The sequence below is a fragment of the Rhea americana genome, unplaced genomic scaffold, assembly GCF_003343005.1.
Source record: "Rhea americana isolate MKP2758 unplaced genomic scaffold, rheAme1 scaffold_45, whole genome shotgun sequence".
Taxonomy (NCBI): domain Eukaryota; kingdom Metazoa; phylum Chordata; class Aves; order Rheiformes; family Rheidae; genus Rhea; species Rhea americana.
The window spans coordinates 1,121,238-1,148,863 of record NW_028186590.1 but is presented as its reverse complement, the minus strand read 5'-3'; the positions used below and the strand labels follow the sequence as shown (position 1 = coordinate 1,148,863).

General features: G+C 36.4%; 1 protein-coding gene across 1 annotated transcript in view; it reads right to left on the bottom strand.

The window, feature by feature from the left end:
• Positions 1 to 467: 467 nt before the first annotated feature.
• The window catches only part of ADGRB3 (adhesion G protein-coupled receptor B3), a 465,451-nt gene continuing 438,292 nt past the window's right edge, over positions 468 to 27,626 (bottom strand). The window contains exons 26-31 of the mRNA XM_085316023.1: positions 26,745 to 26,840; positions 25,323 to 25,362; positions 22,089 to 22,732; positions 10,354 to 10,389; positions 2,965 to 3,069; positions 468 to 1,056 (exon numbers count right to left, since the gene is read on the bottom strand). Coding sequence (XP_085172149.1) covers positions 868 to 1,056; positions 2,965 to 3,069; positions 10,354 to 10,389; positions 22,089 to 22,732; positions 25,323 to 25,362; positions 26,745 to 26,840 — 1,110 coding nt within the window. The 3' untranslated portion in view covers positions 468 to 867. The remainder of the gene's footprint in view (positions 1,057 to 2,964; positions 3,070 to 10,353; positions 10,390 to 22,088; positions 22,733 to 25,322; positions 25,363 to 26,744; positions 26,841 to 27,626) is intronic.

Genomic DNA, 27,626 nt, shown 5'->3' with positions numbered 1-27,626 from the left:
ATAACAGAACAATTGTAATAGTATTCTGACAAGTCCAATCTATATGGTACATTGTCACAGAAGAATATCTAAGAAAGCGCAGAGTAACTGTACAAATCTATTTGAGAAACTCCTTTCAGACGCTATAACAATATGCTGTTAAAACTCTGAATAGATATTTAATATGTGTGTTTTAAAGAAACCTTTATAAATATACAACTTTAAGACCAACAAATTCAGAATAAAATGCAGTAAGAAACTGATATGTAGACAAAGGTTTATTTACACCATACAACATTTTAAATATTTTATACACAGCTGCAGCAGAGAAAGCTACTCTGAGCTTTCCAGAGAAAACTGCAATAATAAAGATGTGAAATATATTATTCATATAAAAGTGAGATTATTACTTTATTGCATTTAAAGCAATGAAGAATGTAGCTCAACAGACATTCATTTAATGACAAAAACTTTGCTTTTATATTATAAAGTAAAAAGTGTAGTAATGGCCAAACAGACTGTTATAAACTTTAAAAACTGCATAAATATATACATTGTGCTTCATGGTGAAGTTTTTTGAAAACTAAACCAAATGAAGCTGTTACAACATGAATCGTTGCTTGAGGTTTATCTATAAAGATTACCTTACAAATCCATTCCACGGGTACTTACAACACACGATGGTAAGAATTGTACACCTGGTTCTCCACTAGCCATGCTAGTGGGAATATACTGTACGAAAAAGCCCACTGACATTTGGCTCAGGAAGAGCCTGACATAAAATAGTCACAACGTTCAGACAGGAGCGTCAGGATTCCCAAAGTCTCTTTATTGTCAGTGCAATGATTTAATTTTGTTTGTTTCTTTGTTGAGTTTCTTTTGTTTTTGTTAAACTTCTGTTTGAAAGTCACCTTCTTGCACATCTAAAGGCAAGTTCAGACACTTCTCCCATTCTGCTGGTCTTAGTTCTAAAGCATCTTTTGCCTCTGTGTCTAATACATTTATTGTTGTATAGTGTTGATATTCGCCTGTGTTTTTGAAAGTGTCCCATGGAGCCTTGTTTGGTGCTGAGTTCTCCTGAAGACCAAAGAAGAAAGAGGAATTAAAAAATGTGAAGATGAAATAATGCTTTTTCTGTTTATAAARCTGATCACTAATGTACTCTCCTGAGACACAGAAGTCAGAGAGAGGAAATGACTTTACAGGGAGCCAGGCTGGCTCGTGTTCAACAATGTCTTGACTGTTTTTCTCTGCGAGCCATCAACATGTTGGCAGTCTCTTCACCTGAGCTGCCTGCCAAACCCTTTCTTTCACAAGAGCCGGTTTAAGTGAGGAACGACCACGTGATCCAGCAGCAAGAGCCATCTTTTTAGTAACAGTTGTGTAGAAAATCAGGGGAAGAGAAGGGAAGGTAATTATGAAGAGCTTGTTGTCTGGAGATGTGGAGTGGTTTAAAATAGAGATTGCCAGTCTGATTTTAAATCGAGGCAGGTTGCTGCTCATGACAGAATAGCAGAAATTTCGTCCTTGGAAAGTCTGTGAGAGCCACTTTGCTTTACAGGTTAATGAGCTCATAAGCTGAAAGCTGGTTACTTTGTAGTGTCTGTGGAGTTTTTGGAAAGCTAAATTTTATATGGTAAAATCGTTATAGAGTAAGACCAAGTTCATAAGTGATTTCTGCTATAATGTGTTGGGTGGGATTCAGTTGCCAAACCTAAGCTTTTTTGTGCCATTTTAGACGTCTTTTGATATCCTGCCTGGTTATGAACTGTTTCATTAYAGATGCAGGTTTCCCATGAATCCTGTGTCATCACTGCCTGCACTGTACTGTAGTGCAGGATACACTAGGGTATCTAAAATAGCCTGAGATATCTATATTTAGTTATATCTAGATCACGCTCCCATTGTCTTACAGACTATGTTCGTAGGCTGCTTTTTACCCTTCAAAAAACATAGTGCTGATGTGAAACAAGACACGATTCTTCCACTGAGTTTCTCTTTGAGATTTTTGAAAGAATTTAAATTCCACACAGACAGCAAATCTCATAATGGGTATGTGTGAGAACTGGGTGCAAAGTAACACCCAAAGATTCATCCAAAGATTCATCTAACCCATCAAASAGCCACGACCAAACTTCGACTGGTTTAAAATGAGTAAATTTATTGACCCCACATCTGGTTAATGATTCTTTTTCATGTCTGAGAGCAACTTCTCATTAGAAGTTATAGAATGAAATAATTCTAGCTGGGTTGCATTTAAAATATAATTTCATATTATAAAATTATTTATAAAATTATTTATAAAATTATTACTAATCATAATATTACTGCTAAAAATATGTCACACTAAATTTACTGTTTTAATTAGGCAGAATCAACTATTTCCTTGCTCTCATTATCAGATGTAGTCAGGGTGTGATGCATGTGTGTATGAATGTGTGTGTATAAATCTGAATTATGATTACAGCAGAGTCAACTCAGGATGATTTAATTTTTGTTTTTCCATTGGTAAATATTTATAAATCTATTACAAAAAAGATACAGCATTACAGAGACCCTGTGTGCTTTCTGGCCCATCTCACTTTTAGGTGAATTCAGCTGGACTTATTTACAGTAACTAATTTAATATCTGGTTGCCCAGCTAGAAGAAAAGCCCACTGGCCAAATTACACTAGTGAGYTGCTTTCTTTATACAGTCCTTTAGATTTTGTAGACACATATAGATTKTAAATGTGTTCCCTACAGTTCAATTACTTGTCATCTATAATGATGTCAGTGAATTAGTTATGGTCCAGTTGTAAAATCTAATGAGTGTTGTCATAGGTTAGATTACCGAAAATATCTTTTGTTCTCAGTTCCGAGGCGATCTAAAAGCAGCAGAGACTGAGGTCTTCTCAGGAAATAATACTAAATTCAAAACACTCTTGTTTTATTGTTAGTATTATGAAGCCAGTATATTTGAAATATCTAAGAAAGAAAACTTACCATACTGCCTGATTTTGGTATGTCCCGAAATCTGTCCAGAGTCTGAAATTTCTGATTTAACTCTTGAAACAATTCCATGTGCCTCTTCCTTGTATGCATGACCTTCTGCAAAATGGAACATAATTGCTTATATTTATAATTGAATCAGGGCTTTTTTAAGAGAACCATTATTTCCCCCAACATAATAAAGTAAATTGAATTTGGCAGGACCATCTTTTCCCTATAGACTCAGTCAATGGAAATGAATTGCATTGAGCCTTCTCTGCTCTGTTTAATGTGCTTCCCGTACAGAAACGACTGTTTTTACCCCATGTTTATTGAATTGCTGAAATCAAGAGATGCTTTTTTTGTGCTAGCTCAGAAGTATTTTGAAAATGAAGGTAGTTTCTCAGAAGGATCTTTTGCTTTTGTGCATTAGGAATATTTTCTAGAATTTCTCTCTTCAGTGTGGAAGACATTAATAATTTAATTTCAACAAGGATGTAACTGTATTATGTTTCATGGCAACTTATAAGAGTAATTTTTATGAAACCACTGATTTCAAGAATCCTGGGCTAAAGGGGAAGAAGCCCCAGATGTTATGTTTTTTTCAATTAGACACCATCTTGTTATTCAGATCATGACAAAATAAAGTTTAAATGGCACTGATATCACGACGAATAGGGATAGTTTTTTCACTTTTACCTGCTTTCTTATTTTGTGGACTGGGCAGCCAGAAATCACCTTTCCTCTAGCCCCCACACATGGTATCCTTTCATAAGAACTAGTTGTATGGTTTTTGTACACGAGAGGTGGAGGCCCCAGGAAGCTCTATGACTGGAGGAGCTCTCGGGCTATATGTCTGCCTTGGCAGCTAGATGTGGAGCAAAGGCTGTTTCAAGGCTAGACTCTCAAGCCTACCATCTACATGGTTTCCAAACAAGTTCAYGCTCAGATGTGGACTTAAACTGGCCTCTGGGGCCATGCTGAAGGCTGCTCACTGTTAGGCCAGTCTCAAGTTTCTGTGGTCTAGGTGGATGGAGACAGGAAGGACTGAGGATGCTCCAGCTTACTCCAACAACAGATGGTCTGAACTTTTCTTGACCTTCTACAGCCATTTGGACATGAGTTATAGCCAGGGCAGCAGCTAATAATGCTGATAGGAAAGGTGCAGGTCATCAGGCTCTGTACACTGTTGCTGCCTGTCAAAACTGCTTTTCCCTGGCAGTGGACATGGCAAACCTTACTTACTCAGTGCCTGAGTGTGCCTTCCCAGCAAGTAGCACTCCTTCCACCAAGTCAGATTAGTACCTTCCAAAGTAGAATGGCAGCAACTGGCCCTTAAATAGTACTTTACCAATACCAATTTTAATCTCTTTTGTTTGTATCCTGTGTTTCTGAATTTCATGAAACTTGTCTGCTCTCTTGGCCATGTATTTTTACTACTATGCTGTAATGATAAAATACCATCCATAYGTAAAATCTCATCCCTGGTACCATATCATCCTTAACATAGCCACAGGATACCTTCAGAACTTGTTTCACTTCTGAGAACRGGAAATTGGCAACATTTTTCACAAAAGAGACATGAGATATAGCAAGTAATTAAAGACCTATTAAATTAACATGAGTTGTGCCTGAATAAGGGAAACAATCTTGCAGGATCCAGCGAGGAACTCCTTGCAAAACATAATTTAACTAGAGATAGTTGATCTAAATTTATGAGGAAGGCCCACTTAAGTGAATTCCTTTAAGATATTACTGTTCTGATAGACAGGGGTATGCAACAAATTTCATATACATAGAATTTAAAAAGAAAAGTTCTGCATCAAAGATTACTATTGGCTGAAATAAGAAGACATGTTACAGGGAATAAAATAAATTCGGTGGGCTAAAATACTGACTCTAAAAGCAGGAAATAGCATTTGACTGTGAAACAAAGATCTCCAGCTGGAAACTTTTTAATAGTAGGATAGCAATACAGAGAATGCTACTTTCTGATATTTTTCTGAATCGTGTACCGAAGAATTCGTTAAATAGCAAATATGAATAATGCAAATGTCTTACTCAGTTCATTACATTATTCCTGAGGAGAAGCAGGTGGGAGGAGAAATTAAACACTTTCAATGGAAGTCTTTTATTTTTAAAAGCAGAATGACTGGTATGCACATGTGCCTATGGATCTTTTAGTTGCTTTGTATTTTCTTGGCTTCATTTTGATGATTCCTACTCACTGACACTCTGTCCTCCTCACTGCTTATAAAGAGCAATATGAACTGTTAGCAAGATGCACCAATTTAAACTTCCCACTTTAATTTTCCATTTCTAGCGATCTTTTTAACTCCTTATTAGAATACTTAATCTTACCTCCTTTTAAAATTTAGAAGCAAAAAAGGTATTAGAGGATATGCTCTATCGGATATCTCTTTCTCTTTCATGAGGAACTAACTCACAAAGAATTTGTGGGGTTTTAATCTGTTTTTTTTTTCCCTCTATTAAATGATCAGTGTGGAAAACAGCTTTATCAGTCCTAGATGTACATGCTTGCTCAATACAGTGATCTTGACCAATATATATTAGGCTGACTGCAGTAGCATAAGTACCKGAACGGAGTGGAATAGGAGCCCCGATAACCCAAGCCAATGCTGCTCTTAGAAAGTGTGTTTCTATTAGCCATGAGTAGGGATTTCCCCTATCATGCTGCATCCTCTCCCAGAAGCACCTGAGTTAGCCACCACACTCCAGACTCGCACATCTTCTCATGGTCCTTCCTGCAGTCTCCATAACTCTTGTGTCTTGCACCCTAAAGTGGGTTAGGCTGAACCAGGTGYGATGCCCCTTCCACATTTCTACCCCCACTCACAAATAACCTTGTGTTTTAAGACTAAGCCTTACTCTAATGAGCACCTACTCCCAGAAGAGGACTTCAGGGTGTGGACTRCTATCATCAAATGGGAAGGACTTCAGACATAACTCTATATATTGAATTCCCCTTTTTTCCTTAATATAGGCTTTTAGCTGAACTCTAGCTCAAGCACAAATATTCTGCTAAAGCTTCTTGGCTAATCCTATGTTTAATAATGATAGCAATAGTAATGTTATTCAATTCGTATTGAAGGTTTTCTCTGTTGTCACAGGTAAAGATGCTCTCTCTCAAATTTTATATGAGATAGCTAAAGGTGAAGAACAGATGGGGAAATGCCTTCTCTGCCCTATAATGGAAGCATGCTGTGTTTTCAGGATGTTGTAGGTCTGATCAGTTGCCAAATTTAGGATTTTTCCCTGCAGGCATATTTTTTTTCTCACTTTCCTCTCGTACAGTTGCATATAGGTGACAGATTTTAAAGTTGATGTGAGTTTGTAATATTCTTATAATGAATGGCTAGTGCAGCTGAAAATCTGAAAGAAACCAGCTCCAACAATTAAATATCAATTTAGCATAATCACTGGTGAGACTCTACAGATCTGGAAAGAGAAGAAGACTTTCAGATATTCATATTCATCCCGTGTATCCTTTTTCTTCCTGATRGGTGGAGCTCAAAAAGAGCCAGATAACTTGAATGCTGGGCAGAAATGCATAGGTAGATTTTCTGAATTATTTAGCATGAATGTTGTTTATTCACAGAGCAGATTCRATGAATGCCTGGTATAAAACGCTATGTAAGTGTCTGTGAGGGAGGAATGCAGGAGTTAGGTCCTCTCACAGAATTTAGAGGTAAGTTGTGATCTTGTGTCCTAAAATGTATGCCAATATTTGTATTTAACTCTTCTGTACGTCTTTGTAAGTGACAGTGCACACCTATTAAAAAGTTCTCCTGGGAATTTCCTCAGCATCTGTATTTCTGTTCAACATAATTAGAAKGAATTTTATTTGATCTGACAGCTAAGTATTAGTGCTAAGCTTTCATGAGAAAACTACCTGTCCAGCATTAGGGAAAAACAGAACATAATGATAATGGCTGGGGCCGGGGGGGGGCACTTATTTTAGGTTATCGCAGCCAGAGGCAGCGATCATCCCAAACTCCCAGATTTATGAATTTCAGTGGTGTTTTGGATACTGGAGTACATGAATAAGAGTCTAAACTAATCTTTGTTAATAGCAAGAAAGGAGCTGTAAAGTTGTTTTGCRAAATCTAATACTGAACCGTATTATTTAGAAGTAATACTTTCCGCCTACGAACTAAACCCAGTATGTTTCCATCTGTTTTCTTTCTTCTACATAACRGGGTGCTTTATGAACCATTACGTAACACTGAAGTATTTAAAAGGCAGAAGAAGACACAGCTGGCCTCAGTACAGAGGAAATTCTCTCTAACTTGGCCCTCCTCTTTAACCAGCCTAAGACCTATGATAAGGGCTGGATGCCATCTTTTTCTCTCTCTCCTTCCTCCTTCTAACTGRAGACACAAGTTATCTATACTGCTACTCAGCACAGTCTCAGAACTTTTATTATTTCTAGTCCTTTGCAAAGTCCCTTAAGGGTACAACTATATTTCTATGCACATTGGAGATAAAGGTGACACAGACTATTTTAAGGTGTTGAGTATATTCATGGAGTGCCTGTGTTCACACTACATAGCAGCTAGATTTGAGGGCTTTTTCATGTCTTTTTTTAATTTAAATGATCTATATTTTGGTGAGTGTTGCATTGCAGCCCACGAGCATTTGTTTTGTTTGTTTGKTTGGTTTTTTTACTCACAAAACTAYAGCTATCTCTGCAGTAGTATATCAGACATATCTGAGACTATTCTCTGGCACCACCTAACATGGAATATTCTCCATGAACATTACTAGATTGTCTTGTCTCCAAAGTAGGAGGTCTACTACCAAATTGTTTATTGCGAATGATATTTAAGTTCATTCTAATTCCCTCAGCACATTCAGGAACTGTTTGGAAAGAGAAGGCTGGTCTAGACTGATATAATACAGATCATTTGTAGATACCTGCACTGTTCTGCCCAAGTATATTCCTCCACATGTTTAATTTACTAAGACAGATATCATCTGAAGGTATGTCTTGTGCGTATAGGGAGACACGGAGACCTGTGGGAGGGTGTACAGTCTGCTGAGATAGCTTTATCTAGAAAAGGACAGAGCCAAACCTGACACYGTCTTGTCCATACTGTGTACTAAGAACAACACCGTATCCTCTGAACTGTGGCAGGACATTGTCTTGCAGGGGTTACAGACAGAGCAGAATTACAGAATCACAGAATCAGTAAGGTTGGAAGGGACCTCTGGAGATCATCAGAGAAAAATGTTAAATTTTAAGCAGTATGGCCAACCACTCAAGCACAAGCTCAGTTCCAATCTGCCATGAAGCTGCTCTAAGGTATCAGAGTTGAGCAGCATTTCAGCCACAGAACACCGCCTCACCTCTCGTCGCCAGCATGCCTCCCTGAGTGCAGGGAATTGGGTGGCTCTATTAATACTGTATGACTTCTTCTTGCTGTACCTCAGACAGACAGACAGGCTATGTGTAAGAACACAGGAAAGCCCAGAGGCTTAACCAGAGGAACTACAAAACAGGGAGGTGCGATGGGGTTAGTCTGACTTGGTACTTATAAAACACAGCAGGAAYTGGGACAGTATTGTTGCTGAAATTATTTCCTCAGCAGTGATTCCCAGTGGCCTTTCCAATCCCAATAGCCCCATCCTTTCCATTTTACAGACATGTATTTTTCCTGGATTAAAATAATATTTCTACAAGTATTAGGAAATGCAGGAACGATGCTGCAAACAAGACAAGAAAAAAGTGTAAGCCTCTTAAATGCGATATGAGTCAAAAGAAAATGTTTAATAGGAGGCCTGGTTCTTGAGAACAGAATGTGCACAGTATTGTTGGTGTTTACTTGGTGTTGGATTATGTTCTCTTGAGTGTGGTAGCAAGAATGCTTCAGTATTTGTTGCCATAGAGAACATTCTCATAGTGAACAGCATGATATTCCTACCTTTCAATAGAAAACAGAATTCAGAATTCTTTATATCACTATAATTATAAAACTTCTGTTCATACGGCTTGCATTTAATTTTAGAACTGATTTTTTCATTAGAATTTGTTATTGATTCACATTCTTCTTCCTTTCTATGCATTTATCCTAAAGCATTTATCCTAAAGCATACTTTGGATAATCTCTTCACTTTATTTTTCTTATACTTACTGCGTGAGTCTTTGGTGCTCTCTTTGAGAGGYTACATGACTACTTAAGACAACAGTACTTCTAATGAGAGAATGACATAGGATATTAATGAGTGATAATAATTTTTCAAGAAACCACAATCATGACCATGGAAGGTCAGTATATCAGCAAAGGTAGGTTATCAAAGCACTCCCTTCTCTCATTGTGAGGCTCCTTAGACCACTACTATAGTATTTTTCTAGTTATGCCTTTTGTTTTTGTATTAGCAGTAAATATGGACTAGAATCTGAAATTTGGAAATAGATGTGCTACAGCCTGAATAATAATAAAAAAATAATTGTGCTTGCACAAGGAAACAGGAAGGGTGATTTTTTTAAGTTATGGTTTATATATAATGATCACTGGATGTTAAAGTTTAGTCCCAGGTGMACAGGTTCAATGCAAATACAATAAACTTCTCTGGAGGCACACATAACGAATTATATCAAACTATTAACATGCATGAACTGACAATCTATGCTAAAACCCAAAATCTAGAAATTATTAAGATTCTCTTGAAAACTAACTGTATATTGCTTTGGTAGAGAGAACAGATATTTAGAGAAAAAAAATCAAATAAACAAAACCCTAAAAAACTTCATCATAGGGACTGAGATGGATAAAAACTGTTATTGACTAACACAACCAAACCTATTCGTGCAGTGGGGACTAAGTCTGAAACTTTGATTATCCAGCTTGCAGTAACTTATACAAATTTGACTTTTTAGATAGCATGTGACCCATAAGSTTAGACAAATTCAGCACTTGATCATTCAAAATTTGAGACATTCATGTGAATGGGAAACTCATACACCAGTAAATTAGTCTTGAAGAAAGAGAGAAATAGGACAGATGGTTAAGAACCTCTTGGACAAAGCAAGGTTCTGTGATAATGTAGCCTGTCCTATGTAAGCGTCAGATTTTTTCAGTAGATAGCTTAAAAAAAACAAAAAACAAAAACAAAAAAAGCATATGAAAATGAAGAGGGAATTTAAAAAGTGAAACCATGATGCTTTAATATTGCAATATAGTAGTCTGATCTCAGGATATTTTACAAGCAAGTTGCACCAAAGTAGTTTTAATGAATCTCTCATCATGTTTTATACAGTACCAATTGAACAATCATATGCCATCTACTATGTTAGAAAGCTAAAATATGTTAAAATGAACACTTCACATTTACTTTTATAAAAATATTTTTAATAACCCAGAATAATTCAGTAAAACTTACTTCAAAGTCAAGGTCCGAATAACGTGATTTTCTTCTCTATTTTGCAGTAAAAAAAGAAAGAAAAAAAGAGGTTGTATTAACAAGGGGACTATTCATCAAATCATATTAATGAGTGTAAGTAACATTCTTGTTTTCTTATCAAATAACATTAGGTATTCTGTGAAAATTTGTAGATTTTATCTCGATAATTTAAGATTAATCCATGATTTTGCATACTGTCCATTAGACCAGTATCATATTTTTTCTATGAAATGAAACCAGACTACATTTCACTTGGGTTGCATAATATTTATGTTATTTGGATGCAATTGAAACTTTTGGTATATAAAATATATCTATTTCTATATTTTCTGTGGTATTCACAAATTATCAAAATCTTTATACTCTTTACACATCTATCTCTATGTATAGATATACAGAAATGATTCTTCCCTACATCAGGCTTACGTTGGTACAACTCTATTGATTTTAATGTGGTAGCTGATAGCAAAATCAAGCCCAAGCCATCTATATTTTCCATAGAGGCTTCAGCTTGTTTGTTTGCAATGACAATCTGGATGGAGAAAGCAATTAATTTATTTTACACTTATGACAAATCTGATTCAAAGCATCTGATATAAATAATTCTTTAGCAGAGGAATAATCACTTGATTGCTTAGACACATCTAAATAATTTAGCACAGAATTTTTTACAGATTCAAAAAGAAACCAATTATGAAGTCAAATTATATCAGAAAGAAGCAGAAATATTTTAAGGAAGAGATAAAAATATTTTTTCTCTTTTAAGGCTGGAAATTAAATGGCATGCAATAGACCAAGGAGTTGCAGAAAACAGTGGTAAGAGGAGCAGAAAAAAGAGTGGAGGGAACATGTAAATGGAAAGAAAAGATGCAGAAACTAGATCACTTTGGGGAAGGAGAGCTAAAGGAAAGGGAAAGTACCCCAGGAAGGGAAAACAGGCACTACAATTTAACCGATGACTGGGGCTTCCTTCTGTGAACAAAACCTTAGGTGATGTGAAAACTTGGTCTTTATATTCGCACTCGCATGACAAACACTGAAGTACTTGAAATAGTGAGTAATTGGTTATGGAACAGTAATGAGAGTAATTGGTTAAACTGCTTTCCTTGCCAAGCAGATAAGATAATTTTTCATTACACATAWTATGCTTTGTATCAGTCGTGAACTGAAGGTCAGAAATGGGAACTATTTCGTTGATTCCTGGTTAGCTAGATGTAGGCTAGCTGGAGAGACAAACAATACTAGATGCCTCAGTATAGAGGTATAGTCCTACTAAATGTTAGGCAAGTTCCTTGTTGGGTGRATAAGGATGCAAATTTATTAGCTGAAATGTTTCTCCCAGATGTTTTCTGCTTTTTATGCTAATTTAGTAGTGGGATAGGATGGCTTAAGTCATTGTGAACAAGCCTTTTCAGAATACACCTCATTTCTTCAGAGACACACAGTACAAACAAACTGAAGTCAAGATGAGTAATATTATTGACTTCATTAGACTTTGATATTATTTAATTTAACAAATATCCAGATTTCAGTAAGCTACTTTGTTTTCTTGCAAATGAAAGAAATAATTTTACAACAGAGTCTTTCAGTCATTGACAGCAGAAAATGTTTAGTGTCTGAGTCCTTGCGATCATTTTGTGACATAATGCCCAGATCTTGCTGGAAAATTTTGACTTGCTTCAATTCATAATTATGTGAAGAAGACCAGTGTTGCACTGTCTACACACTCTAACGCATAAAGAGTTAGGAGACAGTGTAAGAGAAGGGTCTACAAATCAGTAAAAAACCCAGCCTCTAGGGAAGCTCTCTTTAATCAGCAAGGATTGATTTAACCTAACACACTTTAAAAAGGAAATTTAAAAACAACGCAACCACTTCTTCAAAAATAAGTAGTATGGTAACTTGAACAGAACAAAGCTTTTGGTGACAAGAAAGATGCAAAGAGATTATGCTCCAAAGGACTTTTACTTACTTCCCATTCATATGAAGAGGACCAAGGTACAAGTACACCTTTGAGATAGGTCCTTTATCATTCCACAGTAAACTAACACCAGAAGAAATCTGCGTTTCTCTAACTATGAAGGATTTCTTTTCAAGGTACGATCAAAACAGAGCACATTTACCATTGTTAAGACTCAGTGGTTACAAAAGAAGAAACTTACACAGMGGATAATGAGATGAAGTTTACAGGAGCAGTTTTGAAAAATGCTTGAAGAAGCTATTTTTAAGCTACAGTTCAGTAATAAACTCAATTTCACTGAACTACTTGACTAAGAATCCTAAATGAATACATGGAAAATTTAGAAAGAGATTTGTAGTTTGCTAGATATTGTGATTTAGAAAATTGGAGCATTTTGTATTTTACTGCTTGAAAGCAGTAAAAAATATTCCTAGCATAGCTGAGTTATTAGGTTTTTCAGCCAGACATCTCTAATGCTTTTTACATGGTAAGAAGAAACATCTCGCAGACTGCAACATACTTAACTGCACTGTTGTCAGAAAGATGTCAGTACTGCAATTTTGCCCTTAGATCACACCAGTTGTGACCAACCAGGTCACAGCATACGTTTATCTCAGTGAGGATTTTTCTAGGGCTCAACAAGAATCTATCATGAACACACTTATTTTAAATCTATATAGTAAAGAACATCTGCTCTGTGCTTGTACTTCTTTTCCATGGCTCCATATGGTGGAATAAAGCACAGGCTCTGTGAGAGTCTATTCCCCTGAAGACATATAAAAAAAAAATGCAACTGCCCTAGGTCAAAACAGCAGCAGYGATGTCCTGTGAGTTTCTAAAACATAAAAGATGCTGGTTATGAATGTGATCCTGGACCTCAGAAAATCATTTGCAATGCTGTCAGTGACACCAGTGGGTAAAAGATCAGGTCCTTCTGGCTGTTATATCACTGCCCTTAAATGACTATAATAATATTTTTGAGAGAGGGARCATATTCAGAGGCATGAAGTCCTTGGGAATCTTGACTTTGACTAACAGGGACGGGATCATGTCCCTTCTGTCCGAATTGGAAGCTGCCTAGTTTCCACATAACATAGGCCAAGCCTAAAACACACAAACCACCTCTTAACCAGTGATTGTATACACCATTATTTTTGTTAAATGAAAGTTACCTGTTGTGTCTCTTTTGGCTGAGAAAGATAGGGTTTTCCACATATACCTAAATGCTTTCAGAAATCTAGTCAACAATCTGGCTTATTCTACAATTTAAATTGTTGAAAGCCAGAAGTAGAATGAAGAGGAGTAAGGAGAAAAAACCCTCTTGTATCAAATGAAMTGGTGAATTGGTTACACCGGTATGCCCACCTGCAAAACTGAGAAACATTTTAGCCAATACATAAATCAGACAGAAAACTGGTATGTTTTCAAGGCTCAGTGGAAGATGTAGTTGTATTATTAATGCTAATAGAACTTAACAAACATACAACCATAAAGGATCAGATCAAAGATTCATCTTCAGTATTTTATATCTGATCAGGTTCCACAGTGATGCTTAAGGAGTGATATAGAAAAGATAAGCATAAAGTGATATTTCTCCTGCAATACCCCTGCCCAGTTCTGTACTTGTAGTTTGGGAATTTCCTTTGGAGGAGCTTACATTATTGAGCTTAATAGCACTTTCTTACATTATTCCATTAGTCTAACCATGCTTCATACTTATTCATAATTTTGACACGCAGAATATGCTGGGGTAGTGAATTTCACAATTTAAATATGCATAATATGATAAAGGACTTTGTGTTGTTTAGCCCTCTGCCATTTCATTTGATGCTCCTGCTTTTTATATTAAAGGAAATATGAGTAATCTTTCCCTATTCACTACTATTTTCATCTTTTTCCAAARTCATCTTTTTTCCAAACTGAAGAGYCCTAATGCTGAACTGCAAGGGTAACTAAATAAGGGACTGCCTAAAACACTAAACATACATGCAGTTATTCAGTGGCAGGGAGTTATCTGGGATAATTCTGAAAAGACTGAGGGGTGTTGTTAAACAGGAACTGAGTATCAATGCACATTTCCAAATGTTAAAAAAAAAAAAAAAGAAAAAAAGAGGTCAAGTCTCTGTTTAAGTGGGCAGGGATGTGACTAGCTCTGTCTGAACAACTCCGAGTCCAGCATTAGTGCTCTGAACTGTCAGAAATAGATCCATGCCTGTAAACCCAAGAAATTTCAGAGGAGAGCAGCAAAAAGTCCTTTTAAAGATTTAATAACACTGGCTCAAAAGGAAAGGATAAAAGAGTAATACAGCTTGTTTAAACATTGGCTCTGGAAGAAGCAAACACAGAAGCTTGTTCAGAAACCTTAGAAGGATATAAACACTGATAAAGCAGGTGTGAGAAAAATCTGTAAACTTGTAGTTCAGAAAAAAAAATAGGAAAAAACAAAGGAAATTTCAGAGAAGGTGTGAGGAATAAATGAAATTTATATGACTGCAGAATGATCTGCTAAGGGAAACAGTAGGAGCCCTTCATTGCAGTCTGGAAAGTGAAGTTGTACAATGCATTGGAGAAATATACTATAGGAAATGTTCTTGCATGGATAGAGAGGATTACCTGACAGGATTTTTCCTATCTCTAATTTCTACTGCTGTCTGACCTTGATTGATAAAATCCCTATTAAGGCAAAAAATGCCTTCATGCCAGGACCAAAGTGAAACACTGTGAAAAGTGGTCTGCAGCAGTAATTTATTTAAAATCAATTTTACTTTGTGCTAATCATGTATAGCTTCCCTGTGTAATTCCAGAGCAACTTTAAACTCTGCTCACTGGAGGACAAAAATAGAACATCGAAGAATAATTTCCATACACCAGCATGCACTAATCTGCTGGCACCAGGAAAGAGTTGCTCTCACTAAATGGCTAATAAAATCCCTCTGCATCTCTGTAAAATGACAAATGCCTGGTTTTCTCCTTATTCTTGTCTGCATTACACCACTACCTGATTAATTACATGAGATACTCCTGAAGATATATTACATTGTGCAAAGTATAATTGAAACCAGAGATACCATATTATAGTGAGAGCTATAACCATGCTTTCATTAATACAAACCCTTATTATCAGCAGTTTATAATTCACTTGGAGATTAGATTTGACATACAAGATCTTAGCCTGGGGAAGACTTTTTCCCTGAATACAATTAAAGAAAAATCTCTTCTGGCTCTCAGAGATATAAAAGCAAAATGTGAATAGACAGTTTTGATTTAAAATGCCTTTTGTGTTTATATAACTGGAAAAAAGCTTAATTTCAGAATAGAAGATTATGTTGGCTATTATGTTGTAACATGAGCTAGACATAGAGCAGTAAATTTTCACGAAAAAGTCAATTAGGTCTTTAATATGGGAATTTGAAGTCCTGAAAATCTGCTGGCAAATTTAGTACATCAACACACGGCATAATTGTAACTTCAGAGATCTCAATTTAAAGCTATTTTGGCAAGTTATTCTATTATGGTGCTCCCTTTACTATAAAAGACCCTGCATATGTACTTACTCTACAGATCAAAACCACTTGCTTTGAGTTTCTGAAAYCTTCTGGGGGAAATAGAAGATTTCTTACATGAATAAGCAATAGAAAATGTGCTTTTTAAGGATCATATGTAGTTAAGATAGCTACGTACAATATGAAGTCTGAAATGCATGCTATGCTCTGCAACGCTGACTAAAATCTTAGTTCTTTACATCTTCAGTTATGAGAATCAGCTCTGCTTGACTCCACCTGCTATTCCTGAGCAGTTACCTAAGAATAAGCTGCAACAACTTCTAAAGTCAGAGGAATCTTAAACCTACTCACTCAACCAAAAGAGAAGGTTGTGATAGGGCTAGACTTCATTTCACTGAGAGTCACAAAATTGGCAAGAACTGTCTCTGCAGCCTATTGAAGAATGAAATGAAAAATGGTAGGGAGAGCAATCTGCAATATAGAAGGCCTGAAAATAAATGCAACTGGAAATATGATACAGAGGAAATTCCTGCRGTGCTTGTTTCTCTATTTTTATTCTTGCTCCCCCCCYTTTTTTAACATCTCATATCATAAATCAGAATGACTTCATGCTACATTTTGCTTTTTTTTTCTACCTGATCCTCCAGTAGTTTATTGACAAGACTGACCATTCTAACTATGTATTTCTTCTCTCCTTTCCTGTTCTTTTTTTTAAGACTTTAATCTTTTCCTTATGCCTTTATTTTGCTATATAACATTTTAATTTTAAGCATCTTATCCATTTCTGTCATCTTTCTTCTTTGTCACTTCTGTTTCTTTTCTCTCCATCCATGCCTTTTCTTTCCTCTGCACTTCACTGTCTTTTCTGTATCTCTTTATTTCCTCAGTTGTAATAGCGTGTTTTCCTGAAGTCCCACGTCTGCTGTTTAGTTAAGGAGTTCTGGAGGCAACTTTCCTTGAATGTATTAGTGAATGAGTATAGAAGGGTATTTTAGTCATACAATTGACTTGTTCCTATCTAGGAGCTTTACGTCTTTATCTACAAAAAGATTTCGAAGTAGAAACTGGGTCACAAAAATAAACAAGGAAAGTAAGAGATTAGGAAGAATATTCAAGTCCTTTACGTCGCAAGTCATCCCAGGAAGTCCTTTCATTCAGATCAGAGTACTAAAAAAAAAATAATGTTACTTCCCTACTAAATTATCCTGCAGCACTATCTTACATAAGCKTCTTTCTTTTCTCTGGTTATCCTATTTCACTCATCAACCCAATCCACATATACTTTTCCTTTCTCTTCTTATACAGCAAATACTCTTTTTTTCCCTGTAATAAATGTTTCCGTTGCTTGTCTTTGCRTGTCCTTCTTCTTACAATAGCTACAACTTTGTCTCCTTTCAGCTTTTTCCTTCCTTTTTCTTTTACTTTCCCATTTCTGCTCACACTACATAAACCATTGCCTTGAAATAATCTGTCATTCCTGTTCCACAAAAGTACTGCTCCAAGCCTCCTCACGTAGTCAGGCAGCACGTGAGCCACTGCCTCTTGCATTTTTTCACGGTAAAGGGTAAAGAAGAACTTATCCTGGAGACATGTTGCACAGATCAGCCTCTTCCTCTGCATTTAAACCTCCTAAACATCCTCTGCATCGAAGAGGCTAGGAATGCAGCGCTTCACTTCAAAGTAATTTCATTTTAATGAGCACAGTACACTGAATGTAAGTTTTCAAAACAAAACCATTCCAAAAGAGTGTATTCAGAGTGCTTCCTTCATTAAAACCTAAACACTTTGAACTGAAGGAGCACTCTCCAAGCCACTTTGATGCCAAGGTAGCAAAGACAATTTAATCCATGCATATGAGGGATGTGTAGGAGATTAGCCAGATGTTCAATTACTCCTGCTAAGAAACTCAGAGATGTACTAATATGCCTGCCTGTGCCTACAAWCACATGAGCACTTTTGGATACATAACAAATAAAATAAAAATCCCTGACTTGCACATTGGGAATCTGCAGAATCTTAATTTTATACCTATCTGGGTAATAGTTGTATGTAAATATTATGGCATTCTCAGATGGCTATCTTTCCAAAAGCTTAAAATCTTCCTTACATAATAGAGCATTTGATTGCTCCCAACTAAGCATTTTTCTTGTGATAAAAATATGTAGATATAAAAACTAGTTTGTGACACACTGTAGGATTCATCTGACTAAATTTAGGGCATCTACATTTTTGATGTCTATGTCTGAACTACTCATTTTGGCTTCCTTTATGGGGCCAGTAGAGAGATACTGGCACTGAGAGCATGTGATTTACATCCTAAAGCAGATGTCTAAAAGTGGCTTATAAGTGACTATCTCCACAGACTCCAAATGGGAGCCTAAGGTGAAAAGTTCCTTTCCATATCAGGAGAGCAATGCCTACACTTAGACATTAAAGGTAAGGGAGATGGATCCCACCTGCAGAGTTGGAAGTCAGGACATACTTTCTTGTACTAATATTATAGTTCTGTCCAAAACATGCATCTCCAATTACCATAATGATTACAAAATCTAAATAAAAGAGAACACGAAAAGGACCTGACATTCCAGCCTTCATTTTTAATCTGTCACTATACACACTTTTTAATTACTTGAATAGACACRTGTTGTTCTAAGACTTGATCATCTTTTTTTCTAGAATGTGTAAAATGTAGAAAATGATCAGTTTTTACAGACTTAGGAGGATAAATCCATTACYCCAAAGCTACATTTTGCAAATGTATTGAATTCTTTGAATTGTAATGCATATGTTTCTGCAGACTGGTTTCATGAAACACACTATTCTAGTATTTCAGCAGTAGGATGGAAATGAGCTTTAAAAGAAATCATTTTTTTTTATGATGTGAAAAAATTTATAGCCTATATTTTCTGAAGTGGCCTCTTATTCTGCTGGTTCAGTTTTATGACCATAAAGACTAGTATCTACCACAAAATGCAGGGGACAAATAAGAACAATTGGATGTACATTACTATATTGTACTTTATTGGACATCCAGTTAAAAACAGTTATGCCTACAGTATTTCTGTGGCTTGAAGTGTTTGTGAGTTTGCAATTATGTGCCTGAAATCAGAAGCTGAGTTGGCTCTTYGCTGAAAGTGGCTCCTATGACACATAAAGACATTCTGATGAAATGATAAATGCTTTCCCTAACCGCTGTAAAAGCTATTCCCACTATTATGTTGCTAATAATTCCCGACTTTAAATAAATAAAATAAATAATATCAGCAGAGGTCAAAAATAGCCTAACTGCACTTTGTTTACATGACAACTGATTATTACTRTATAATCACAAGATAAAAAAAATCATAGTGGTGCATTACTCTGGAGAAAGCACCAAGAAAACTAGACTGGGAAGTCGTGGTGGGACTCAGCTCCCTGCACCCTGCAGAGGGCACAGCAGGCGTCACCCGCCTGTGCTGGCGAGCCCTCAGCCCAGCGAGGGGGAGCACAGAAGAGCCCCCTTGCTTCCCGGGGAGAGGAAGAGAAGCACCAGCTGCTGGAGAGGTTCCCCGCTGCTCGCAGCTTCCCCTGTAGGGATGGTCTTGCTGTACTTTCTGTCTCAAAAAACATGGCCAGAACCATCTTGGCTTGTCCTGCCGCAGGTTTTGCTGCAGATATCGCTGCTTAGCTCTGCCTGACAAAGTCTTGCGTTTTAAAACGGCCTGACACCTAAACTGGTGACTGCAAAAATACACTGAAGGAAATCTCTTCCCCTCCCTTCTTTAACAGGTTTCTGGTAGCAGTGAAAGTTAACCAAGCTGGTCCGTCCTARCCGACAGCATTTGGGGGCTTTGCCCCAACACTTGCTTCACACACTTTGCAAGGATAACACACATTCACGTTCTTCACCTGGCTCACTCTGGGTCTCCTTGCGAATCTGTTTTTACATATCATATTTTCCATGTTCCTATCTTCAGTTCATCTCAGCGTATCTTTATCAAAAGATGAAGTAATTCTATATAAACAAAATAGTGCTGAGAACCACAAAGGCAGGCTCAAAAACTGAAACACTTCCTTTCRTTTTTGATCTGCCCTACTATCCGTTTTCTTCCTAATATATGGATTATATTGGATTCAATTAGGTTTAATAAACTAATTATTTACAACTTTGTGGACTAAAACAGAACTTTCTAAACTTTCTAAATGTTTACTAAGTTAGAAGAGACTATATATTTACAACTATATTTTATTTATTTTACTGTATTTTTCTACTATATATTTAGTAGTCTCTTCTGAGCATAAATATGATATACAGAATGATGATTCAGATCAGGTATCTAGGCTACATCTTAGAGCTAAAGTTAAAATCTGATACAAATACAGTAAAAGATTTTAACTCTAGAGGAGCAGTACGATGTACTCATGGATTTTCAGGCACATTTTCCTAAGCAGCCTCAGGAACCAGAACTCCGTGTAAAATGAAGATACTTTGTCCTAATTTTTCCAGCTTAACTAAGGTACCCTTCTGCTAGGTCTCCTAGGTTTCCTCTGTCACCAGTGGAAAGAAAGAGGTATCTCCAGAGAACAATTTAGACTTCAGATAGAGTGGATGGCTCCTGCAGGTATGTCTGTCTCCTTAGGGAACTGTGATCCTTCCTTAAATATCACATCTGACCTTAAACAGACTGGATTCGAATCTCCGTATCTGACTAAAAGGATCTGAAAGATGGTATTGCAGAGAGACAGAAGGGGATACTGCTGGGAGGTGACTTAAGCTAATCTGTTTTTGTGTGGCATTAAAATGGAGAACTCCTGTGCACCACCTAAGATTTATTAAGATATACAGCTGAGCTGAGGGCTGTAACTTTTTTATTGATGAAAAATGCTTAAAAACAACCAATCTGGCTGTGCATTGAGTGGGCAAGCTCTTAAGCATTTTAGAAACCCATCTGAAAACTTTTCCCACGATTATACCCATTCACTTTAAATAGAACATGCAAAAATCTGTGTGTTCAATTCTATTTTTCAACTGATTTTTTTTATCAGTTATGACTTTCTTACAAACACTCATGATAGCCCAGGCACAATACAAAGGGAAATATTTTACTGTCAACACTTTTAAAGGCATCTCTTTAAAATTCTTATCTTCTGCCTGTATTCTCCAGCCAATACACACAAAAAAGACCCACTCCACTTTAAAAGAAATATCCATAAGCATCCCCTATGTCTACAAAGTACAGGCTACAGTTCTGTGCCTGAGAATTGAAAAACCATGTTGATCCTCTGCCTCCCTACACAGAGAACTCCAAACATTGTAGAGCAATAGCTAATGGATTCAAGATTGCACATACAGTAGATTTGTTTTCAGTTGTAGCTTCCTTCAGAGAATAAGCGAGTACCACATTTTTCTCATTTGTCTTCCCCCCCCCACAAAATGCTGACTTTCATAACATTTGAAAAGTTGGTAATATGTATTTCTAATTCTTTAAGGGGATCATGCATGAAATCAACTCTGTCTCACTGGTGCTTTTGCATCAGTAAAGACTCAATAGGAACGGCAGCATTTGACCCTTTGGTCTTATAAAATCTTAGGATTTTATAAATCCTACAGACAGATTCTAGTAATGGCTTCCRATGCCTTTTAAAAGCTTCTCAGTTCACTTTTACAACCTGACTGGCATCTAGCATGCTCTGCCAGAAGTCCCCCTGTACCTATTGCACTATCAGTTGCACAAATGCACAGACATGCATCTGTGCATTCAAACTAAATCACTAAGTGGTGAACTACTGGATGGACTCATCCAGGATTTGCACTAGAGAGAGCAGAATCAGACCTATCATATTGATTGGAGGTCTTTTCATGAGACATATTTTGCCAACAATAAAATGACAAATATTTTCAATTACTTGTGCTTGCAGGTGGGGTCAATGATTATCACTTGCATCTTGCAGCAATAACTTTTCGTCTTACAGAAATATAGTATTTTCAGTGGACTTTACCTGGTAGGTTATAAAATCCTTTGCAGTTGTGCGGCATGTTGAACCTCTAGAACTGTACAGTTTCATATTGAATGGTTCTGAAACTTTATCCTTGTTTTCTAGGTACAAATACTTCTGATACTAAGAGGAATATGAACAGCAGTGCGTGATTCCAAACAATAATCTACGCTGATTTAAAACATTAGCAGCAACCCGTGAACACAAGCCACAATTTATTATCTTACCATATAATTAGAACAACAGAGCATGCAACTTGTTTATGTGTCACTGACCTCTAAAGAGCTCATTGATATTGTGGATCCAGTTTCACTTCTTGATAATCCTGCATTGTCATCCAGCTCTGAGGCAATGAAGTTTTTTACTGCTGTGCGGGGCTCAAATGGTAAATTCTGCATATGTTCTTGGGTGGGAAGATGCTGGTCTAAATTGACATTAAATTGGTCCATTACAGAGGGATTCATATTGAATTCTGGATTAACTTTGTAGTGTAAAAGCCTTTCATGAGGCAATGTGTCCATGCCTATATTCATTTTGCTCTCATCTTTCAGTGATGGCTGGGTATTTACTGAGCCCCGGGGCATGACTATGTAGTCGCTTTCTATCATCCGTTCTTGAGGATGGACTATGTCCATATCTGCACCTCTCAAGTTATCATCAGTGCATAAATACACAGTCCTCCGTAACTCACTGTTGTCTTTTTTCAAACACTGATTGGCCAGTTCACTCATACTCATAGGCATGTGGAGACCTGTAGGCTGCTGAATGATGACTTTGGAAATGATGTTTCCAGGTAAGGTAGAGTAGCTCATTCCTTCAGGATTTGGTCCCTTTTCCTCCTCTTCATCGTTTAGTGAAATTCTAGAAAGTGTTCCTGTTATAGTAGCTGCTCTGCAAGGTCCAATGTCTTTATGCAGAACTGTGGATCAAAGAACAGAATTCTTACAACATGAAACTTTGCCTGTCTAAACTATGTCTTGTTGTTGTGGCCTTATTTAGCACCGTTCCTCATACCAACGCATTTTAACCCGTTTTTAAACCCATTTAACAACTTTTATTCTACAAATATTGCTTTGAAAATGRTTTTGTTTCATCAACATCTATATTCTGCCGTATACAACTGATACAGATCTCTGATTAAGCCTCACGTCATTTATATAAATTAAAAGTAGTCCTTCAATCATTCCTACTTCCTCACACAGATCTTGTATGACCTACAGCTTAAGCAAAAGCCTGCCAYGTGGAACTTGATTAAAGGTTTCCAAAAAAATACACTATGACATCTGCACTACCATTATTAACTCTAAATAACCTCTTGGAAAATGTCAAAACAGATTGTAAGGCAGAATCATTYTGTAAATCCATCCTAATGATGTACTGTAAGATTATAACTATGGACATGTGTTCCTGAGCTCCTAAATGTTCTTTTTCCCTGATTTTATTTTAATTCTTCTGTGTTCAATTATTGTCTAAATAAAAGTGGCATGTAACCAAATTGGGAAGGAATTCCGCTAGCATCAGAAAGATATATTTTGCCACATTTGGGAAAAATAAAAAATAGAAGCATCTTATAAAACAGTCATAAACCAGTTCTGGTGTAGATCTCCCTGGTGAAGATTGTAGCAACATCCAGTACTTTTTATAAGGCTAGCTCTGCATGTAAAAGTTATCAGTCTGCTCACCTAATACAGAACTTCCAGGGCACTGAAGGATGCATTTAGGAGCAAAAACTATATTCAATTTCTCTTAAAAAATGATTGTAGTCTATAACTCAGGATTTGCAATGAAACAGAAAGGCTATATAGTAAGAATGCCTTTTTTTAAAATAACCTATTACTGGGCATGTTCTAGTTAGGTGCGAGGATTTTCTTGTCCCAATTTAAAGTAACAGGTTAATTTACAACTGTGCTAGCTTGTGCAATGAAATCCAGCTCATGGACTCAGACAGCAAGATGACCTGGAGTATCTCAAGTGCTACATTTAGTTTCCTCTTTATAGCCAGAGGGTTCTGATGACCCAGATCCTCCAGGACCTGTCAGTTCACTGCGACGTTCCACAGCAAACAGCTCATCAGGCAGCCCACTCCGCTACGTCACACAAAGCTCTCTCCGGTTTTTTGATTAGGAAAGGAATGATTTAGCTCTAAATAGTGTTACACAAGTGAAGGATTAGGGCATTTGCAGATACTCAAGACTGTGACTTAGCAAAAATTATACCCACCCTTCATCCCAGTCCATTTCATGAAATCCAAAGAGGTTGCTGCATTGTTTCCAGTCACACATGTTAAGTTCACCCAGTGACCAATTATTAAACCTTCCATTAAAAGGAGCTGAATTTATTTTTTTTACCTAGTAAAGCCTATTCATAACAGTATGCAAAGTTCGCTTCCTTAAGGACATCCCTGACATGGATACTTGAACTGCAGAGCTATGTTGACAAAGGTAAAAAAAAAAAAAAAAAAAAGGAGCTAAAAGGACTAACACTGGACTTTCCTCTGCAGTAGCTGGTAACAGGCATGCATTTGCATTACAATATACCGCCTTCCTCCTTTCAACACGCACATACACAAGAAAGCTAAAATATACAGAAAAATCAGTACCTTATTACAAAAAACTGAGCTGGCATTTTTTTAGGGTGAGTAGCTGGAAACTCAGACTTTCCCTCAGTGAGATCATCCTTCTTGTCCCCCCTTATAACCAGAGGAGAGAGACAGTATCCTCCAGGTAGGTGACAGGGAACAGCTAAGTTAGACTCCTGCCCTTACTCATCCTGCAGAGAAGACCCACTCTCTCTCTGTTTCTCCTCACTGAAAATAGAGAGTGTCTAGGTAGATTTACCTCTGTAGGAAAAAATATCTTTTGGGGATATCTTTTAGATCTAAAATTTCTCTAGTGTTTAAAAGATCGTTTATTTCTCAATATATGCTTTAGCTAAGCAACAATGGCAAAGTAAATTGGTTTAAATGTACATTTTTGAAATGCAGAAGCAGGCAAAGCCAACTAACTAAAGTTCAGAGTATTGAAATGCCTTAAAAAACAACTTGTGATAGAGTGGAAGCAAATTTCATTTTTCTTATACCATACTGTTACGCTACTGTTGACTTCACTTAGGGCCTTAGAAAACTTACCCTTTAAAACTACCAGATTGATGCATCCTTCATATACATAGCTTTTAAAATGCATCAAAAAATATTCAATATCAAAATAGCTGTTTCATATTTGCTCCTGCCTCAAGGCAAGAAAAATGTTATGTCTGAAGCTGATTTTCGCTCCAAAGACACTTGCTTTCTAAGAGACAGCCATACCTGTGGGATGCTTCCCAACTATGGAATTCTACTGAAAAAGCTTTTATATGAAAATGAAATAAATGTATTCATACAGTAGCATTAATTTAAAATCATAATTTAAGTTGGAAGCAATGACAGCATGATATTTTTCTTGCTTTTACTTCACAAGGAAATAGTACAAGATTTCTTTTTGTTGACTAAATGACTGTCCCAATGTCCTTACCTGATCGACAAGCAATGTCCACATCCTTTTCAAAATCAGTCTGTAACATGAAACAAGGAAACAGGAAGCCATTATTAACTGAAAACTAAACCACAATACCTTTTTGCCAACTAGCACTTCCAAAATGTCCTACTTACAGAATCATAGTCTCTTAAAAGTGGTTCTTGATGTTGAGAAGGTGAAGTATGAAGTATACTGTTTTACAACAGCAGAGCTTTACAAAGTTTCCTAAAGTATAACTGGGTGTTTTTCAAAGTATGCTGCCTGACCAGAAAAAATAAAATGAAATAGTGGGAGTATATAATTTTAATAAAATGGTACAGTGTATAGGGTTTTTGTTAATGTATATGGAAGAGTAACTTCTACATCTTATAGAAGGATCATCTTTAAGGAAGCCTTTTGTAATAATTTTATAAACAGAAGTATGTAAAATAGCCTGCAATAAATACAAATTACTGTGAATAAGTGTAATCCAATTAGTCCACTCTATCTGAAACTTTATTAATTTGCTATTCAGTGATAATTTGATACATAACATTCTGTCAGTCCTTGACACTAATGTAAACTTTGTATCCACTGAAAATAGCTATTATATATTCTAATGGGTAAAAAGGAATTGTCAGAACTACGAAAGAATTTTAATAGTCGAAAATCCAAGGTCTTTTCATAGTTAAAAAAAACACTCTTTATTTTGGTATAGAATTCAAGTACTTTTCAGTTACATTTTTATTTCCATGAAAGGTTTATTATATGAAAAATACTTGCCAAAACTGACCTCCTTCTTGCTTGCAACATCCAAACATTGGATTCTTTCTATTTCACCATTTCTTTCAAGGGCATCTGCTCACTGAGCCTTGCATTTTTGGGGCCTGATCCTGTCTGCATTATGATTAATGACAAACTGTCATGGAAAGTGAAGGGATCAATACTCTGTCTTAATGTACACCTAATGATATTGGTAAATCCAAAGTGGCATAGTAATCCATTCACTATCTCCTTAGTTCAAGCTGCTAAATAGATTCTCCTTCTAGAATCTGCAGCATTTTCTCCTCAACTGCATTAATTTGAGGKGAATATTTTTGAAGTCTTCATGAAAAGATTCTCAAATGCATCAAAGTTTTTTACACCAATGGTATAAAAAATCATTATATATCATTAGATAACTTTTTCCTTGTTTTATGCAAGGATCTTTCATCATAAAGAACAGTGGTAGAAAACAGAAATTCATTGAACTTCACTAAGTGATTATACCAATAATTTAAACTTTCTAAAAGATTTAATCAAGGAGACAAAGCCTAAACAGACATGCTTTAAAACAGTGTTAATACTTCAGYTGTGCATACTTGCCATGTACAGTACTATGAGTTCTTTTCTTTTGGTTAGGAACACTAAAATAAGAGTCAAAGGAAAAAAAAATCTAACCATTATTTGAGCATGTCCATTAGGAAAAGAACTTGAAGAATCTGCATTAATTGGATCCTGGCAATTTCTTAGGCGACATCTGAAAGCATCTTGAACCTGTGAAAACAATATCTTATGCTGATTCTTGTGCAACATCACATACTCTAATGCTATTAAAGATTAAGTTAAACTGCAAGGAATATAATGCATGGCTTTTCTTTAGTAAACTGAATAATCCAGACCCAGTAAGCATAAATGCCTAACTGCCATTTCATACTTTTTCTATATTTTGTAGCTGGTGCAAAGTCTGTCAATCACAAAACTCACAAAAACCCACAAAATTAAATTTGCCAGTGAACAGAATTAACCAGAAGTCAGGGGTGACTTGRTATGCAGCCCAAATTTCCAAATTTCTTTTGGGTGTCAGTATTTGTCCACCTTCTCCCTCAGTCTGGTATAGGTCTAAAAGCAGGCTTAATAAATGTACTAACCACTGCAAAAYAAAATCTGCTTTCTGCTTGATAAATGTAAGATTCCTGGAAGATGCACAGTGCTCTCCCAATTACACTTTAAAGAATAAATCAGTTTGCAAGATGTTACCAATTCCAGTCATAAGCTCTAATTCTGAATAGGGAATCTCTTGAATCTTTTATAGAAGTAAAATCCTTCAAATAGGGGAAACAACTTCAGGGTGAGCACAAAAAATAATAACAGATAATAAGAGTGGACTATTTGAATGGAGTCTGGTTTCTTAACACTAWAGAAGTGGAACCTCTAAAAAATTATTGTTTAATTAGTATGGTTCATGAAGTCAATTTGAAAACTTGCCCAGAATTCAGGAATTGCCTTTTCATAGGAAAGGCTTTGATTTTGAGCAGGGTGTATATCTAAATAAGTATTATT